Raw genomic sequence first — 20,322 nt, 5'->3', positions numbered from 1 at the left:
CCTATAACTGAACCTGTGGCCCTGACTATAAATAGATTTTAATGCCACATGAGGCACTGCAGACAAAGGGAACCCATCTCTGTTGATCTGGGTGCAAGATGAAGTTTCCAGTCTCACAAACTCCAGATAAAATCTGGTTTATGTCAAAACAGAAACCCCTGTCCAAGATCAGAGAGGTTAGGATCCCCAGAGAGAAATTCTGATCTTAGAAGTCAATGAATACCTCAATGTCAGCTAAATTCAGTGGGATCAGGATCTTTCCCTTAGAGTGCATTACCCATGTGATCATTTTTCAGTGAATAAAGTTGGCTGTTTGTGTCTTGGGTAATAATAATAATAAACCAAGTAATACTAACCAGAATGCAAATTATTTTACTAAGGACTAGTCTTCCTTATTATTCTAGAAGGTATATGTACAGGTACCTTGTAGCATTTGAAAACTTCTTGCTAAAATTTTCCATTTCGTTAATATCTCACAGATTATATGAACAGCATTCTTCAGTGTGACTTTACTAATTATTTCTAAAGTATTACAGTAGCAATTACATAGGTGTTGCAAATAATCTCCTCAAATACAGAGTTCAATATGCCATAGGCCTTTTTAAAAGCATAATAAAATCTTAAAGCAGTTGAAAAATAACGTGAGAGAAGAGAATCTGGATACAGAATGGTGAAATTGCCAGGATGTTCATATTTTTTCTTTCCGTGATGTAGAAATGGTTTAAAGAATCACTTACTTTAATAACAAATCCAAATTTTGATTAAGAAAGTGTAAGTACCAACTGTTGGAGCTTCAGTGTAAACACAATATCTGTCACACATTATGGTTTGCATGCTCTGTACTGCGCAAAATGCAGGGGAAAAAAAGAAATGTCAACAAAGGCTTCCTTCTGAATGCTGTGTTATAGGGGAGAATATTGCTTGCTGAAGCAGTGAAACAGTCCCTTGAAAGCTTTTCTCCAGAAAAAGTCAATGCTCTGAAGCATTGACTTGCACTTTTAGGCATATTTCCCGTACAAGCAAAATTCTACTGAATTAAATGGAGAGTCTGACTAAATGGGAAGTGAGGAGTACAGAACAGAGCCTAAAGCAACAGAACTAACCTCGACAGAGGAATGGTAAACTCATTAGTAGCTAATAATGCAGTAGCACTTAGCTGAGCAGTGGATTAGAATGAAGGAAGAGACTTACTGGATATGGAGGTATAAAGGGCAAAAGACTTGAGGCTAGTCATTTCTTTTTGTCTGGTTTCCTCCACACTGCTGTGGAATATGTGTTCCCAAGCATAGAGTTTAAGTAGTTTAATGCCTCGAAGCATCTCATTTGTCTTCTTCAATCTTTCGTTGGAGTACTCCTGCAACATTTACACACACATTTACTTGAAGAGTACAATTAAAACACCTGCCCCCCAAGAATAAGGATGGCACAACAATTGTATGCAGCCCCTTATAATCAGTAAGGTATGCATCACTAGTTCTGTCCATTCAGATGCTCTGTGGTATAACAAAGACGAGCTCCCCTAAAGTTCAAGAGAAAAGGCTGTTGATTTGCACTTCTAAATAGCATAGTTTGGACTGAAAATGTTACTCCTCTGTCAGGTTTCTGATCACCTGCAAGGTTGTCTCTCAGAGCTTACACCACTGGCTGGATTTTCAACTGGGACAGTGATGATATCCAGAGGAGACATGCAGACAAGCTATGACCCAGCACTGCTCTGACCAGCCAACACGATATGGAAACAATCAAAACATTCTGGCCACATTAGCAAGAAGATGTGATTCTGTCAGGAACCTTGGCTCCAAGCAGGGGCAGCTGGCTCAGGCACAGTCATACACTGGTAAAGTTATACTTCCAGTAAAGTATAATTGGAAGTTACACTGTTTCCATTTCTCAGGTTAGCTCAAGGATCTTTGTCCCACGCCACACTGCACAGCGCACGCATTTCTATCACAAACAGCACCGCTCCCATCTGCAAGAGTTTCTACAAGTGACATTGACTGCTTGGATGCTGTGGGGATGAATGCTGTCCACATTTCTGGAAGGGTGCATACTGTTGATGGCAAGGCATTACTTGTCACAAAGCAAAGTGCACAAATAACTCTCATTACCACCCATGATTTGTGGTGGAAGAGATTTCAACAAGCTCTCTGGCTCCACTACAAGTTCCTATGGCTTCCTTGGCAGTGCAGTAGTTGCTGAAAGTGGGAATAAGGTTCAGAGCAGCTGGGCATAGTAATTCCAGTGAATCAAAGTAACTTTCTCGGCAGTGATGCAGGCCATTCAAATTATAGACAAGCCAAATGAGGGATCAAGGAACAGCTCGTGACTTAGCAGACCTCTAAACTCCCCACTTGAGGCCCACACTGTGGGAGTTGGGATGGCATGGAGTTAGTTTAAATAAATCCATTTGATAGATTTCCACATCTGGGGTCCAAGTTTGGATGCACCATTCCTACCTCCTTTGCCCTTGGACAGCTTGCCCTGCACGATTCATTTATTTGTGCACTGCACAAAGCAGCGTGCAGATTTCAGTCAATGATCACTGACCATTTACATCTGCAAGCTGGAAGACTCTTAAGATTTTTTTTTCTCTTGGGAAAACATACTTGTGAAAAATATAACCCCCAAAAAGATATTTTTACTGCTTACATTTATCATGTTTCCACATTCTTGAACACTACAAAATATCTGAGAAGCAGTTCTGGGTCAATGTCCACAGTTAGCTTTGTAATTCCAAACACAGACCAACGCATAATTACCAGAGGGGGATATTTATATCAGGAAAGAGTTTAAAGACACTTACCAGTGTGCTTCTCTGGGCCTGTGACAGTTTTGTTGCTACAAAGTACTGAACAGGTGCAAGGACTATGATTACTGCTGCTCCAATTAAGGCACTGATTCCAAGAAGGTAGTAGAGCAGAAGAATTCCTACAATTATCTGTTAGGAGAAAAAAAAACGAGGGAAAGGTCTTGGCTTTGCTTTGGGTATGCACCACAAACACCAATTATAGGGTAACCAGACACCACGTTAAACCAACAGCCCCTGCAGTTACACCCACCCTACCCCAAATGTTGTGTGTTCTGTGTCGCTGGCACAGTGAGTGTGATCAGTCAGGACCTTCTGTCAGAGGACCAGACACCCACCCAGTGCTCCTCTCCAAATTATGCATTTGGTGTTTTTCTGTTTCACAGACGCCCCATTATGCCCACTATAAGGTTGTACAAGGTTTGTGTATCTTCTATAATTTAACTCTCACAGTTATTCAAAAGAACTGTATTAAAAAAAAAAAATTAAACCCCCTTTTAAATAAAACTTTATTTAAAAATACTTCCAAGTAACAAATTGAGATATTCCCTTTAGAGTCACTATTAAGTACTTTGTCCCCATTGGCTGAATGACACAGCACGCATTTTTATATGTTTTATATTTTATATTTACATATATATTATATTTTGTTTTAAAATATATATGCACATATATAATTTCTATATTTTATTTATGAAATTTCATCTTTGACATTGCAGTGTTTTTACACCAGAGAAGAAATTACATCTCCCAGTTTAGTAAGAACTCACTAATCTGCAGCACTGGGACTTCCACAAGAAGGAATGCCTCATTGATTACTATAGAAACTAATATGAAATAATATTAAAAATTCAACTGATCTCGCAAATGTTAAGATGACATTATTGCTGACCAGCACATTAAAAACAAAGGAACATCAAAATTACACCACGGATAACCTCCCCTTCAAATAACATCTCACATGAATTGGCAAGGATATGTTTTCAGGATCTACAGTGCCAGACTCACAATGACTGTTAAAAAAGGGTTAAAGAAACAGATAAAAACCCAAAGGTTTGTCTGTGGATATGTAAGAATCTAGAGATAAAGCCACAGTCTGGATGGAGAGGGCTACTATAAGCAGCTCAATAAACACAAACAATACACACAAGCTACCAGTGTTAATTATCACTGTTCTAATGACTGACTCCTTAACATTCTGCACCATTGACACTCTATGTTTAACAGTGTAAGCTGATAAATTAATCAGAAGACATAGTGATAGAAAGTTAATTTCATACATAACTTCCCTTAATTAAAAAAATAATTGGAAATTTCCTTGAAGTGTTATCTACTACTCTTGCTATGTTTGCAAGTCTCTTAACTGTCACAAACGCACTATCTTCCATCATTTCAAAGCTCAATAGTTATATGCTCATCTGTTTCCACACATTTATGGGAATTGGGTGTTTCCACGAAGAAAAGGAGTCCCTAATTTCCACATTTCTAGGTTGACATTTTCAATAATTTAAGACACAGAGAAAGAAAACACGGATTTTTTTTTTCTCTTGAGAATCCTTTTATGCCTCTCCAAAGCTAAACTAAACTAACACGTGACTCTCAAAATGAGGCACAGTCTAGGAAATACAAAGTAACATGAAAATAAAACCCTATTGTATACATAATCCAGGTCTAGTAAGAGGCAAGGCTAAATTGCAAATTAAGAATCTTGTAGTGACTAATCTGCTTCCATGTGAAGTCAGGAAATTCATGAGTGTATGAAACCAAACAAAACACACAAGGCCTCTGCCAGATACCCCTGGCAGAGCTCTCCTCCAAAACACAAAATGGTCTTGTCTTTACAGATCAAGATATTTACTCCCAATGGTTTCATCATGGATAGACACTCCAGACACTCAAAATACAGAAAAGCATTGAACAGTGTGCAGTCACTGCAGAAATACTGACTCCCTGCTTCCCCTCGCTACTGGTTGACTGTCAAGGACATTATGGGACTGTCTGGTTCTAAAAAGAGAGCATCAGCTTCTCACATAGACAAGGAGAAAGCTATTCCAGCTGGATCTTGAGGGAGTTAGCTGCTAGCTCATGGCTGCTTTTCCACCTGTCATCCTGGCTACTGAGAGGATAGTCTTTGCAATAAAAATTCCCTGTTTTCAATAGGCTAAAGTTATCCCATTTTATGTTCTTTATAATGAGATAATAAGGGTAAACTTTTAAAATATATTCAGCATGTATAAAAAAAATATGTGAAGACTTGTATCTGAAAAGCACTGAAATTTGTAAATCTAACTGAATCTAATTGAATGTAGTTCTATATCATATTTCAAAGGACAAAGTCAAGAATAAACAGTATACAGACAATATCTGACCTCTGGAGGACAGTATCAGGCAGATAGGAAGGCTCTTATTAATATTCCTGAGAAGGTAACAATCATATTTAAAAAAAACCCAACCTGTGTAATGGAAGACTTTGCTTCCCTTTCATCAAAATCACAAAGCTCTTCCCTGCCAGAGATATATATCAGGAGCAAGAAGCTCACCAATAGCTGGTTATTTTGTCTTGATTATTTACTGAGGATAGCGAACACTTTCAATGAAAAACTGCTTTGTGGGCAGTTTTGAAAGAGACAAATGTCCTTTTATTACAAGTGTAAGTTATCCCTACCAATGAGCCAGAGATATGAGAATACAGGATTTTTTAATTATCACAATGAATTCACACAAGGGTGTTTATAAGATGGAGGCGTAGGGAGAAAGCCTTTATAGGGCCTCATTTTGCTCCCAGGGTCTGAGCCAACCCTACTGAAGGCATCTTTCAACTGATTGGCATTCCTGGGCCTCTTCTCATGGATTTCAATAACATTCAAACAGCAACTTACGGCAATGATAGAGCTTCCATTGACTCCAGTCAGAGCAAAAATGGGGCTCAAGTTATCAGGACTGTATAGAAAACTCAATTTGTTATGAATGGCTACTGCAAGATCCACAGCAGATGCTGAAACACTGATTGTTAGATTAAGAGCTACCAGACAATTAAAAATCTGCTTTAAATAATAACAGAGTTTATGCAACTTATTATTAGCCATCTCTCAAGCAGTTGTTTTCACTGCCTCATAAAGCAAGGTACTGAATGAATGTTATGGAAAAATGGTTTGAAGAAACCTTTGTGACCAGCGTGACTCATTGATTTTGGCAATGCGTGCACCATCCACAAAACAGGAGCACGCTCTGGCACTGATCGTCCTCATCTGGTGAGGAACATTGCAGGGGGATTTTAATGCAAACATAATCATATTTTCAGCAGACTGTCAGGAAGTCTTTATGAATCCGTGACTTCTGGCACATTAGAGCAAAATGTTGTTACAGAATATGCAATGAAATTGGATTAATTCTCAGTTGCACTAAAGTGCTGCCTACACTGAGGTGCCAGAGAGGTCTTATAAAAGAGGTGTACATGAAATTGGAACACTGTTTGTTTTACTAACAGACTTACAGTGGAGACTAAGCTGAAGGGATAATTGTACTCTAAACATTAACATTAAAGGGGTGGACTCTTCTTAATGCCTCACAGATCATTCAGCAATATCATTTTAGCAGTATACAACCACTGGCTTCTTACTGCAGGGTACTTCCAGCAAGTGGAATGAAAATACCCTGGTATCTTAATTATTACTAACAAATTGCCAATATGTAGCCATATTTAATATGATATTTCATATCAGTTTCTTTTCATTATAGTTGACTGTGCAATCAGATGGTTTTTAGACTTGCTTTTAAGGAGGATGGGCTTATCTGATGTGTAGCATCTTGAACAGAATCTCTTATTTTTGATGGGAACAACTATGAAATCAACTCAATTCTAACACATATCTTTATCATCAGAAATTAATCCAGATCTCCTGATGGCCAGCACTGTAACACCTCACTCTGTGGAATCTGTGCAATTTACTTAATTACCAGAATGGATGGTTTTTCTTCCCCATTCCCAGTTATTTAATTTAATATTCTTGTATGCTTAACATATTATAGGATCAGAAGCTGACAGACACAGGAACTCCTAAACAACACTGATAAAGCCATGCTAGAAAGCGACTGGAAACACGATCTGCTGGCTGCAGTCTCAGGAAAATCATTTAGTTTTCAGGCAAGAGCAGGCAATCCAAAATGCAAAGATGGTGGGTAGATTACTTGCAGGTTTCTGACTTCCCCACCAGTCAAATCAGCCTCTGTGTGGTGCTGAAACCAGACTGCCCTTGTGACATGAACACAGCGGAGTTTTCATCATGTTTTTGAAACTAAGTTATATTCTAGAAAATACTAAGTGAATTTAAACTCTACTGCTTCTTCTGTTTATATTTACTTCTAGCACTGAAGTAAGCTACAGAAAATACAATGAGCACCTGGAAGAAAGATGAAAGACTTACAGGGTACCACGTTAATTTCAGATGAAGCTACATGCTTCACTGTCAGCTTTCTCAGGCAATTCTTAAATGGAAGCGTGGGATGTTTCTACAATTTGTTAAAGTACTGGCTCTTACAAACTAAGTAATCTGCTCTTCCCCCCTGTTACAGTAAGTGTGAACTCTTAAAAATGATCCAGGGTTCTATTGAGATTGCTCTGACCTCCTAATACCCCTGTTTACTCCCTTACTAGCACAGACTTAATCACATGCCTGTCCAGTGAGATTCACCACTTCACAGACTCAGAGGAATACCACCTCACTGAAAAAAAAAAAAAAAGACTAATTTTGATCAGATTCATTCTTCAGTGCTTCCACAAGCTCACGTGACACAAGGTAAAAATACCATCTTGGATGTCCATGTTGGACATCACACAGGAACCCCTGTTTCTGTAAGTGAATAAGCTTAAGATGGATTTAAATTAGCCATGGAAGTACCCTCTGAAATGGGACTTTGCTTTCCTCATCCTAAAGACTTGGTAAGACACAATTGTATCTCACTGGGTATTACAAAAGGCTACAGGACACGGCACCTGGCTGTGACTCAGAACAGTGATCTGCTCCCTGCTATCCATGTGGGAAAGGGGACTGAAGGGATAAGAGTGGTATTTAGAGACAGACAACCAAAGACACCAGAGAGAATAAAGTAGCAAAACCATTTCATATAAGATATATATTATAATAATAATAAAAACCCCAAACTGTGGAATTTGTCATCCAAGAAGCAGCAGTAGTTTTGAGGGATGTCCAAAGGATCTAAGCAATCACATTTGTGAATAAAGTGCTGCTTGTCTTGCTTCTGCTGGGATTCAGAAGACAAATGATTGCAATAACTTCCAGTTAACCTCCCTGATGTAATAAATGAATGGACTGCAACCTGCTGCACCCTATAATTCTTGCTACAAATGCAAAGCATTTTTGGCAGCAGTCAAGATTCTAATAAAATTCTAAATACCTAGAGTCCAGTCACAGACATGAAATCTATTACATTCAATGTTTATAGATGCTAATAGCTTGAAATCTTATTTCCAATTATTCTTTAACTTCTATAATATCTTTACTTTCATAACATTCATACACAATGAGCCAGTACAGACTGACGCGCATTAGGAAGAAAAGCACACTCAATCACCTTACCTGTACTGGCATAGCCCAAAGGTTAGGGCAGAGGAAAAAGAACCACATCAGCTGATTTGTGTCTATGGCAACCAGGTTACAGATCTGGCCTGCTGTCATCTCCCCCATAGACATGTTAGAAGTTGAAAGCTGCATAATTTTATTGTATATCTTCGTCTGGAAGAGATATCAAAAGGTGTTAGAATATAGAAATAAAATGAGTTTTCTAGCTCCATCTAAAGCACATGTGCAGCATGTTGAGGGAAAACAACATTTCCAGTAAATTAAATGAAGAACTTTGAGTTTGGCCATTTATGTTATGATGTAAAATCTTAAGCTACTTATTCTTCACCAACACAAAGCACAGTAGCTGCCTCATGGTTGTCTAACTACCCCATTTTTGCAGCCCTGTGCATCAATAAGAGAATGAAACCTGTACTGCCCAAAATGCCCAAGAACAACATTAGCAACCTCGATTTATACCTCCAGCACATCTATGGAATGCCCTTGCTGTAACTAGCACTAATAATGTATTATTAGATTCAATATATAATCATCAATATATTATAAACTTTGTTATTTTTTTCTGGCAACTGATTTAGGTCCCATCCAGCCCTCAGAACAATGTTTGTGGTTGAGAACATGGCTACATCCTGGCTAGAAAGCTCAGTGCCATTACAAAGTTTAATTCATGGACAACTATTGTCACAGGTACAATTCTGCACTGAATTAAACAGGTTCCTCAGTACAGAATCAGGCACCATGTAGGAAAATAACTTAATACACAATAATGAAAGTGTACTTTTACCAGCTGGTTTGGTAAAAGGCTGCAGAGCAACGCTTTGCCATCATGAGACTGAGCTGACAGGAGGCACCTTCATTCAGTGAGTGCCTTCAGATCAAATGTCCATCACAAAGCACAAAGTCATAAAGGGCACATTGAACAGGTGCAGGTTTACTCAGGAGAGGAAGAGAGATAAAAGATTTAAAGAAAAAAGTGTGTAAAAATACTGGCACAGCAACTCCCACTAACACTAATCTACTGCTTAGAGCGATGGATAAAAATTTTCCAATTTCAATAGTCCAACTGGTATTATCTGGGCCTCTGTGTAACATCCAGTGCAGAGAACACAAAGCTTTTCTTCAATAAAATTAATTCAACAAAATTAGTGCTATTTTCTGACAATTCCCCTTTTACACTTGCCGTGGTTTCAGTGAGTTGCAGCTCTTCCACTTGATACAAAACATGCAATTTTCTTTTTGTATATCTTTTGGGTCAAATTTTATTCCTTCAGGATTTTTCTACTTCACTGTAATAAGGGAAAACCAATGGATGGAATCCAGAAGTCTGGCAGCCGACAAGTGCTTCCAAGTGTAAGATCAAAAGAGATTAAACAATTAGGCTGCTATTGAAAGCATCCATCCATCACAGACTCCCCACAGGATCCATGTAGCTCAGTGGATAAATAGTACAACTTATAAGGCTGGCTTTCAGGCTGTCAGAGGCTAGGTTTCAGCCAGTGCATTTGGCAATCACATGTTGTAATCTTACACCAAATTCTCTCATTTCCAGGCACAGAGCTTTGTATGCTACATGAAACTTGAATTTTGTATGCTACAATGATTACGGACTCCACTTTAGCAATCTTACTCATGTTCCGTAATTACAGATCCTGCAATGCCTGGTAAGTTTTGTGACATGGCCCATGGAATAAGAACTACTCTATACATTGGGAATATGACCTATTCTTTTGTCCAAAGTTCATGCACTACAGATTTTAAAGCTGTATTATTTGCAGTGGATGTGATGTTACAAAAAAATGCCTTTGAGTTGGGTGCAGTTCACATCCAAAACTCTTTCAAAATTTACATTCATTTTTACTATCAGCAAATTTTTGCTTAAAGGTGAGAAGAAATACAGCATTAGTTATTACAAATAGGTGTTTATATAAAATCATCAAATAAGATGCAGAAGAAACAGAATGCAGGTCTAAGCTAACGATTTTTAATGGCAATGGTTACATTCAGTGCATTTCAGGAGGGAAGCTTTTCAGAATTTAACAATTATAATTGTAGTTTTTATTTACAAACACATGTATAAGTGTATGAGAATTAGTAATATATTGGGTACCTGTATTGCGCCTCTCAAGTTGATTCCTGTTTCAATAGCAACATAGTATGATGCTTGGAGAAATGTCCTTTGCAATAGAAGTGCAAAAAATAGAAGTACAGCCAAAACATATGCATTGGACAGGAACTCTTGAGATGAAATAAAGAAGACACCAAGAATTTTGGTCTATATAAAAAAAAAAAAAAGAATTTAGAAATCAGGTGTAATGGTAATTTCATTACCTGCTTTGCATAACTAATAAGCAGAGATAATCCCAGTTTATTACTTTGAAAGTGCTCCTAACCTTGCCTGAAACATCACAGTTTATCAATTCAAGGAAACAGTTCCATAATGTGCCAACTCAGTAAGCTTCATTTAAATGCAGAACGACATTTATAGGATTTCTGATATCCTTCCAAAACTCTAGGACACTGAGTAACTCCATATGGTCATTTGTTAAAAGATGTGCAGTGCCCATCATCACAAAGGAATAGTTAACATTCTTTCAGAGGAATTACTCTCACTATTTTAACACCTCAGATTTCTGAACACTAAAAACAATCTTCGGAACTTGTCAATAAAAACTCCTGGAACTATGTACATTATTTTGGCCTGCAGCATCTTATTCAGAACTTCTATTTTTGGTCATTACCTTCAAGCAAGTTCATGAGATCAGCCAAGTGCATTTTGAATCATGTCTACAGCTTAATGGGAAAACAGTGCATTTATTCCAGATTATATTTAACAAGCCAACGCCCTTGGGGCCACATCTAGTTGAGAGGTTGGCCCACCTCTGAAAGCCTTCTGAAACTAAAATGTCTCTGTGTTCTAAACTTCCATTAAAGGCAAAATTAGGAAGAGGTCTCTTTCTATTACCTTTCAGAGGCCTTCTTGCCATTTACACTCCTGCTGTATTCCTTGCTCAGCACATTTCTTCTTGCCTACATAGTTTCTTTGCTGTTGATGTTTTCACACCTGCTATAACACTTAATAAACTATATTTCACAAACTCTCACTGTCTGTACATTTTATTAGATCTGATCTGCACTTTGCAGTTAACTTCATAGAAACCCCATATGGTAAGTTCATACAGAGGCTAAATTTAGTTTTTAAAGCTGTTCATTTGTAAGGTGAGGCTGAGCCAACTGGAAAAGGAACAAACTTCTCTTTGTACCTGGGTTGCTCCAAACTGCACACTTCTGTCATTCACTGTGCACTAGCTGGGGAGACAAATGGATCTCTTCCTGAGCCAATCTGAATCACTGACATAAGAAAATCATCCCAGGAAAACATAATGGGCCAAATCAGACAACAGAAGTGCCCACTCAGTGCCAGAGATAGAGCAAAGGAGAAAACAGGAGTAGAGGTGACATGGAATGTGAGAAAAGGAAGAGAAGTCCTTTCAGTTGTGATGACCCCATGGGTCACTTTGTCGTCTTGAGAAACGGAAGTCTTAGGGTATTTTTTCCATTTCTTTTTACTCCATCTTTTGGTATTCATGATTGCTCCTGCCAGTGCTGTAGTGGGAACACTATCTATAGCCTTGACATCCATAGGGTGATTTTTAGGTCTTAAAGCAGAGAAATTACTTGCTTTGCAAACAAGTAAATAAGATAATGAGCAAAACTGTGTTTGAAAGAATCTCTCATTTCACTCCATGAGAAGAGTGAATGCTTACATTAACACATCCAGGACAAGTTTCCTGAGACAGTGTCTCCCACCTCACATAGCAATATTCCTTTTCGTGAGAGGAAACCAGTCTGATCTGTCCACACAATGGTCTAACCATCTGCTGAGGTGCCTGGGAGCTCATTCATCGACATGAAACTGTCATTCTCCGTAAATACCTGATCACTTCCAACTGCGGTTAACTCTTCCTCAGATGCTGGCCAAACTAAGCAGCTGTCAAAGTACTTTTGTCTACTATGCAAGACAAACAAACTTTGGCAGATTGCTAATGTTTACTGCCTTTTCCCACTCATGTGGCATTTGCTACAGGCACTGAGATTCAGACCAAGGCTGGATGCAAAGAAAGACAAGTAATTATGATTCCATTTCTGTAAATCTTTGTTTCTTATTTCCATAAGGAAGCATCTTGATAGTCATATACTACCTTTAGGGAAGTACATGCAAGAACTCAAAAGAATATGGAAAACTTCCAAGTGATACTTAACAGTGCTGAGTTTCACGCTCTGAAAACAGGGAATAAAAACTACTTCAATAATTTATTTCTTGCTTCCAAAGGTAAATTGTCAGGTGATAATACCTCCAATTCAGCTAGGTGCTTTGACTTCAACCAGACTTGATGTACATTAGCCATTTCAGCAGTCTGTAGGGCCACTGAACCCACTAATGAATTAGACCTCAGAGAAAGTTACTCAAGTGTACAGTCTCCAAAGTCAAATCAATAGAATGTAAGTAATCACTGGGCATACCCATTTCTTTAAATCTGTATCAACTGCAAAACTCTGAACAACTACAGGATATGTCAGCAATTAGGTTCAGACAAAGATACATTTAACTGCAATTTTAGTTATTTGCACCTTAAAGACATTTTAGAGTCCTAAATTATTACTTATCCCATAGTAATTCAAATAGGCTACATCAACATTATGTACTACAAATGTCTATACTACTGTAAAAATGAGTCTTTCTTCTGGATTATTTACAGTCTTACAAGTTCAGCTTTTCAATTCAACTTGCCTTTGACCCTTGCAAGATCTAAGGGTCCTTGTAAATTTATTCTTGCTATAACTCCGATGAATAGGGAGGAAGACTCAAGGCTCTAAATTTAGCCCAGAAGCTTTAGAAAATATACCACATTTGGAAAATATATGGAAATACAGGGGAAAATTATAACTACAACCAAGTCTTCTGCCATGCTACTTGCAAGGTCCCAGTACTTAAATACCACTTTAAGAGCCACCTATAGTTTCCTGTGCAGCACATATATGTTCAAATACTAAACAGAAGGAGAAACAGTATACAACTGAAAAACTTGGAGGTTTTGCAGAAAAAAAAACACGAAAAAAAAACCCAAGAAAAAAATCATATTTGATGAGTTAATTGCTATTATTTTAGCAGTTCTTCACTGGGAATTCTTTTTATTTCAATACATGATCACAGGATTTCACAGGAAAAAGTGACACCTTTAATACATGAAACACTTTAAAATGCTTCTTATGAAGGCAAAGTTAGAACAACATACAAACCTGTGACACTGGGAGGTCCTGATTGTCAAAATATTCACATAACAGCAAAGAGAAAGGCCAGAGCAATATCGGTCACGAACCACAAATATTGGAGATTGTGCTGTATTCTATCAAAAGCAGCAATGGAAGCAACATGATTTCAGTGCTGTCCTACATATACAACTGGCTAGTGCTGCTAATTACTGCAGCCAGTACTACTTTTTGCTGTATATAAAAGAACACCATATTTTCCAAAAACAAGTTTGACAAATCATGCTTTTCTAGCAATGAGATTCTGGTGCAGCATTGATACCTGTCAAAACTTTATATAAAACAAGGAGCAAAAGTGAGATGAATATTCTCATTATTTCATCTAATGCTCCCTTGAGAGAAAAGGAGGACAAACATATACACATAAACATCACAAACACACACGTGGTGAAAGCACCAAGATGTTTGCCAAGTCTCAGATGCATTATCAGGTCATTATGGTTTACAAAGTCACTAAGCACTTCTGTGTTTAAACTACAATACCTGTCTACCTACACTTGACAGCCTGCAGGAAACACAGAGAAATCACTGAACATCTACCGAACCTTCTGCATCTAAGGCAAATAACATTGTTTGAGAAGTTGATGAAATTAATTAGGTGTTTTATTTTCAGAAGTGTCTTTGGGGACATTCAATGTCCCACCTTCTTCCTGACAACTTCAGGAGAACACTACTTTTTATAAGTGCCAGTAGGCTCTAACGAGTAAAAGGTTGAGCAAAAGGTCACTACTTAAATACCTAAAGAACCTAGAGCCACACAGTCTTAAATGTCAGTTCTGGGCTTTTTGCTGCACTGGGCTCTATGACTTCCAGAGCTTTTTAAATAATGAATTTGGTGTATCCTTTGAATGTGTTATGTCAGCAGATACTCCTAATACTGGTACTGTTAATCCTAGCATTGCAATGTGGAAGATGCTACCAGCAAAATATAATGGTTATCATTCTTTCAGTCTCTTCTTCAGTGTGAAATGATTAACACTCAGAGAAATTCCTGTCATAAGAATGTTCTGGGGTGTGCATAAATATTGATACTGGAGTTATAAATAAACATGAAGAGCGTGACAGAATTTAAGACGCTGTCATGCTCTGACTAACTGCGGCACTAACTAAAGCAGTTAATACTGCCTGTGACACCCATGTGATCTCAGAGTTCAGGCTCCAAGGTGGTTTATATCTGTCACACAGGGCCTGAAGAATAGAGCAGATTTTATATTTCTTTGCCTTCGGTTTCACAAAGAGAATTTTTGTTTGAAAGATACAACATTTCCTCGGTCTAAACTAGATTACCCACCTAGACGTAGATGTAGATGGGTAAGAGATGCGTAAAAGATGCCCCCACTGTAACCACAACTTGCTTTGCTTGTCTGATTCTGTCCCACTGTGTGGCAACTCTTTCCAACACCCTCAAACTCAGCAGCACATCAAGCACAAAATGTTTTCCCCAACTTGTCTTTGCCTTCATAAGACAGTGTGTCAGAAGGCTTGTTTTTCACACCTATGAGGCTCTTGAGCAAACAATAAAGCAAGGTTCTCTTTTTTTTTGACTCATTACAAGTAAGGATACATTACTAGCAGTACAGCTGGTGTATTTCTTTCCGAAGTAGACCAAATTGGATAGGTATGTGCATACATGTGGGAGTTTTCCTGAACACCCCAGTCTGTTTACAGATAGTTTGAATAGAAAGCCTTCATTAGGAAGATATCTCATCTAATCCAGCAAAGGCAATTTTCAAACATAAATGTAATTAGCCTCTTAACAGAAAAAACAATGTGTACAAACCAGGTCAAAACAGAAGGAAAAGCCTCTTGGAGACATTTTAGCTAAGCTAAAAACCACCTTGTGTCACTCCTGGACTATCATCATCAGTGAATAATGCTGTCAGGTGATCCCAAAATAGTGCAAATGACAATGATGAGGTTACTGCTTGACTAGTGAGTGAGGATGCCAAGGCTGGATGAGGCTCTGCTTGGGACCTATCTGGACTAGACCTGAGTTGTTTTCATGGCAGCACTACCAGACACCTTTATAGGAAAATTAACTATGATAATCTGTAAGTTGTGATTTGACAATTTCAGATGAAAGAATATCCCAAACAAATTATCAAGAAGCAGAGCTCAGCAACCTCCACAGTACTTTGCTGCAACACAGCCCTATAGTCTCAATTTTCTCATTTCTAGCTTTGACTGGTTTCCATTGAACCCACTTGCTATATTAAAGTTCCAAATATTAGGATAAGGATTGCAAAATGGACAAACAATTAATTTTAGCCTGAAGCATTTGTTAAATTTCCTGCAATGTAGCTGATGTATTTCAATATTTACAGTGCACCTAATCCAAAGTGTACTTGAGTTAATGGTTATATTTCCATTAGTGTCAACAGACTTTGGAAATAAAGTCTTATATCAAACACTGTAAGTGAGCTGCAGAAATAAAATAATCTATCTCATAGAAATCCAGCCTGAGTAACCTTAACTTATAATGAAAAGATGTTTCCTGAGCTACATTTTTATTTTTTGTTAACCAAGAAATACATCTGCTTCTTCTTGGAGAACATTCATTTAAATAGCATCCTTTAAAGATATGTTTCAGTTGATCTTTCAAAACTAACCTCCCCAAAGACACTAGTGGAAATTCTTTGTCACAGTTAAATTACTTGTCATTTTATTATGATGACAAAAGCCCTCTTTAATCCCCTCAGACATCACTAATTTTTGGAAATAAAAAGCCAAGCCTATTAAAAACACACTCTCCTTTGCTGAAAAGCACTCAGTCACATACTTGATTGAATCTCTTCTCAAGACTGTACACCAAGGTTGTGGGTTTTATCCCTATATGGGCCATTCACTTAAGAGCTGGGCTTGATGATCCTTGTGAGTCCCTTTCAACTCAGAATATTCTGTGATTCTGCATAAAATACTCATGATATCAATGAGATTCTGGATATGCTTCACTGTTACCTTGAATTAGGTTATTTTGCAGAATGCAAGGCTGATGAGATACATGGGTCATACAGAAACCCAGAATGGGTCAGGTTGGGACCACAGTGGATCATCTGTTCCCACCTCCCTACTCAGGTAGGATCATCCCAGAGCACACTGCACAGGATTGTGTCCAGATGGTTCTTATATACTTCCAGTGAGGAAGACTCCACAACCCTTCTGGGCAACCTGTTTCAGTGCTCAGTCACCTGCACAGTAAAGAAATGCTTCCTCATACTCAGGTGGAACTTCCTGTGCATCAGTTTCTGCCCATTGCCTCTTGTCCTATTGCTTGGCACTACCGAGCAGAGCTGGGCTCCATCCTCCTGACACCCTTCCTTCAGATACTCATATACATTGATGAGGTCCCCTCTCAGTTGTCTCTTAAAGCTGAACAGGCCCAACTGCCTCAGCCTGTCCTTGTAGGAGAGATGCTCCAGTCCCTTCACCACCTTTGTTGCCCTCTGCTGGACTTGCTCCAACACAGTATAAAAGTGAATAACAGGCAGTACATTCATGCTGTCGTTTCTAGCATTCAAAAACACACTGCAGAGTTGCTTTCTTTACTGAGGCCGAACAATACGTAGTCATAGCACTGCTTTTTTGACTCCTATGTTTTTATGACGTGTCGACAGTACCTGTGGGCGGATGGTGTTATTTCCTTTTCCAACATTGTGAACAATCCCAGAGATGCAGAGCGGCCCGGCGAACCCAAGCAAGTCAGCCAGAATACGGAATGTGCTACTGAGAAGTAAGGGTCTTCCAAATGCACAGCAGAGAGCACGCCAAATGGATCTGGATCCTTGTGGAGATGATGATCTTTTGTTCTGTTCAGAACAAAATCAAAATTAATAAGAATTGTTATACATTATACGTTAACCTTGGATCTGGTAAACGACTGGTATTTTTATTGCTGCTTTAATTCTTTGAAAATCATTTGCAATATCTGAGCTAGAAAAGGATAGGAACTACAGCTATTGTTTCATTTCTCTTTATAGAGTCAGAACAAAGCATTAATTTGCACTCCCCTTCACAGAAAGAACCATGATTTCTTTCCAACCCTTAATAGGGATCAAATAAGTGTGTTGTTTGTGACCTACTGATGGAGAAACAAAAAAAGAGGGAGGGAACTGATAGCTTTTGTATTCTGGTGAACACAGAGACTAGAAACCTACACTTGCTTTAGACAGGATGCAAAAGAGTTCTCTTAAAATCTTGAATACACTCAGCTCTCCTACCAAGGAATCAAAATTAATTTGAGCTGAGGTAGTTTCAGCCCCAAATTCTCCTATGAACAAACTGTAATTGAACTTACATGGAAAAAAATAGTCCTGCAAGGCTTCATTAATACAGACTCTGTAACTGAATGTTTCCAGGGTCTTATTAGCAAGAAAAATGGTGTTCAGTGAACACAGTCCATAATTATTTTCCACATCAAAATAGAGGCTGTATGCATTTTACACACATTTAACCAGTAATGTATTGGACATGTGTGGTTAGGTAGAGAAATTTCATTATTCACCGAGTATGTGTTCTCTTTGTATACAGAAAGCTATGCTAATGGATACTTGATTTGCATCATGGTTCCTGATAGAATATCATGCTTATTCCATAAAAAGTAATCAAAAATGCAAGCACTGAGTAAGCAGAGAGACATAATTCCATGCTTTGCACACCTTCTGTGCTTCAAAGGCCTCATTAAGACGAATGTAATTGGTCAGAGCTCTCATAGCAATGGGAAGCTTGCCTATGGTTTTCAAGTCTATCGGCTTTTTATGGGCAGTCTTGATGAATGTATTCATCCACCAGTATGTTCCTTTGGATAACAGATTCACAAATGGCTGCAGGAATCGAACACCAAGGTCCTGGAGATCCTCAGGAGGTTTAACTTCTTTAGGAGTTTTGAAGAATACATACCTCTGAAATTCAGAAAAATACCAACAGGATCACACTAAATGCATAGAAAATAAAAGTGCACAAAGAATAGATAAGGACATTGCAGATAATCAGTGAATAAGTCTTGAGACTTCTGAGAGCGCATATGGCAGTAAAAAATGTTTACATTGACCTAAATAGAGAAAGAACAAGGGCAGACAGTTGGTGACTTCCTGTTGTTAAGATAAACCTTTTTCAGACTTCACTCATTCTTGGGAATGAAAAGTCAAGCCTCTTAAAAACATCCCTTTCCTTTCTGAAGGATACTCAATCACATATTTCATTCAATCTCTACTCATGATTAAAATCCTTTTAACCTTAGTAGGATTTCTGGATATGCTCCAACCATAGTTGGAGAAATAATTCACAGATGCTAGCAAAAATGGTGATGGGGTTGGGAAAGGCCACCTAGAACAATGAGAACAGCTGAAAGAAGGGAGAAGGTACAGTTGGGATTCAAAGTCAAACAAGTCAATCTTTGTTCTTCTAGAAGAAGACTGCAGAAGGCAGGAGAGAAAAAAAAAAAAAGAGGCCAACGTCTGCTGTTTCTGCTAGCATAGAGACCTCATCCTCTACTTTTATTTTCTTTTTTTCTGCCCCTTCCTCAGCAGTGGCCAACTCTCCATGCATCCCAAAGCCTTTCTTCAGCAGCTGCTGCAACAAGCCACAGAATAGGCCGTAAAAAATAAATTCATACTGTTAACTAGTTTATTCAATCCTTTAATAATTAAAACCAAATGAATAAAACACAAACAAAAAAAGGTGACAATAGGCAGTGACCATTTTTTATTCTTCTTTGTGACCCCTAATTTCACAGAGATTAAATCTCATTTAATGATACAGTTCTATTATGAAGAGGTTTATAGGCAAGTCTCTCTGATGTCACATTTAGATTTCACTTTTCCCACAGGTCAATCCCTGGTTTTCATTTATTATATAAATACTGAATGTCCAGCACTGAGCTTTTTATTCCTCTTCGTTTTAAAAATGTTACTACAAAGGCTGCTTTTAGACATATTTTTTGTCCCAGAGTTACCAAATTAATATACACACATTCACAAAAGAACAAATACAGGACAGGTACAACTCACATAGCTGAATGCATTACCGGAAAGAAATCACATGAGGAAACCAGCAAGAAAATTTACATGGAAATATTTCTTCCCCTTCTAAATTTAATTTGTGCTCACAGTTATGTGAGTTCCAGGTCAAGGAAACTTTGGCATTTATCTATCCAGCCATCTCCAAAATCATCTCTCAGTTTAAATTATGACTGCAGATACCACAGAGGGATAAAAAAAAAAAAAAATACAGTTGGGAGGAAACCTCAGTTGCCCAAAAAATCACTTTTGTGATTGTCTCCTGCAAATGAGAAATGTTATTTTTGTGTCTAAGATATTCTGACAGAGCAGACAATTCCTTTCTACTGGTCTTCACTTGCATCAGAAATACTTGTTTGTCATAACTGAAACAGAATAATTTAAGAATTTAGAACAAACTTGAACAGAAGAGTTTGACCTTAATTTAACTACAACAGTGCCTGGCATTTTTTGAAATTATGTATTTATCTGGCCCAATAAAATTGGATTAACCTTTGATTCTCAAATTGATTTCTATTCCTAACTGGATTTTCCTCTCTCCTTTAGAAACACACTTTACCATAAGTACCCAGAA

At 38.0% G+C, this 20,322-nt stretch overlaps 1 protein-coding gene across 2 annotated transcripts in view; it reads right to left on the bottom strand.

The window, feature by feature from the left end:
* The window catches only part of ABCC8 (ATP binding cassette subfamily C member 8), a 78,418-nt gene that overhangs the window by 48,471 nt on the left and 9,625 nt on the right, over positions 1–20,322 (bottom strand). For both annotated transcript variants that reach the window (XR_007631533.1, XM_050336351.1), the window contains exons 5-10: positions 18,390–18,632; positions 17,352–17,540; positions 10,514–10,678; positions 8,404–8,559; positions 2,804–2,938; positions 1,192–1,354 (exon numbers count right to left, since the gene is read on the bottom strand). Coding sequence is in view for 1 of the 2 variants with exons in the window: in XM_050336351.1 (XP_050192308.1) it covers positions 1,192–1,354; positions 2,804–2,938; positions 8,404–8,559; positions 10,514–10,678; positions 17,352–17,540; positions 18,390–18,632 (1,051 nt within the window). In the remaining variant the exon portion in view is untranslated. The remainder of the gene's footprint in view (positions 1–1,191; positions 1,355–2,803; positions 2,939–8,403; positions 8,560–10,513; positions 10,679–17,351; positions 17,541–18,389; positions 18,633–20,322) is intronic.

The sequence above is a fragment of the Myiozetetes cayanensis genome, unplaced genomic scaffold (assembly GCF_022539395.1).
Source record: "Myiozetetes cayanensis isolate MyiCay16 unplaced genomic scaffold, myiCay2020 scf6-25, whole genome shotgun sequence".
NCBI classification, from domain to species: Eukaryota; Metazoa; Chordata; class Aves; order Passeriformes; family Tyrannidae; genus Myiozetetes; species Myiozetetes cayanensis.
This window is presented reverse-complemented; position numbering and strand designations above follow the sequence as displayed.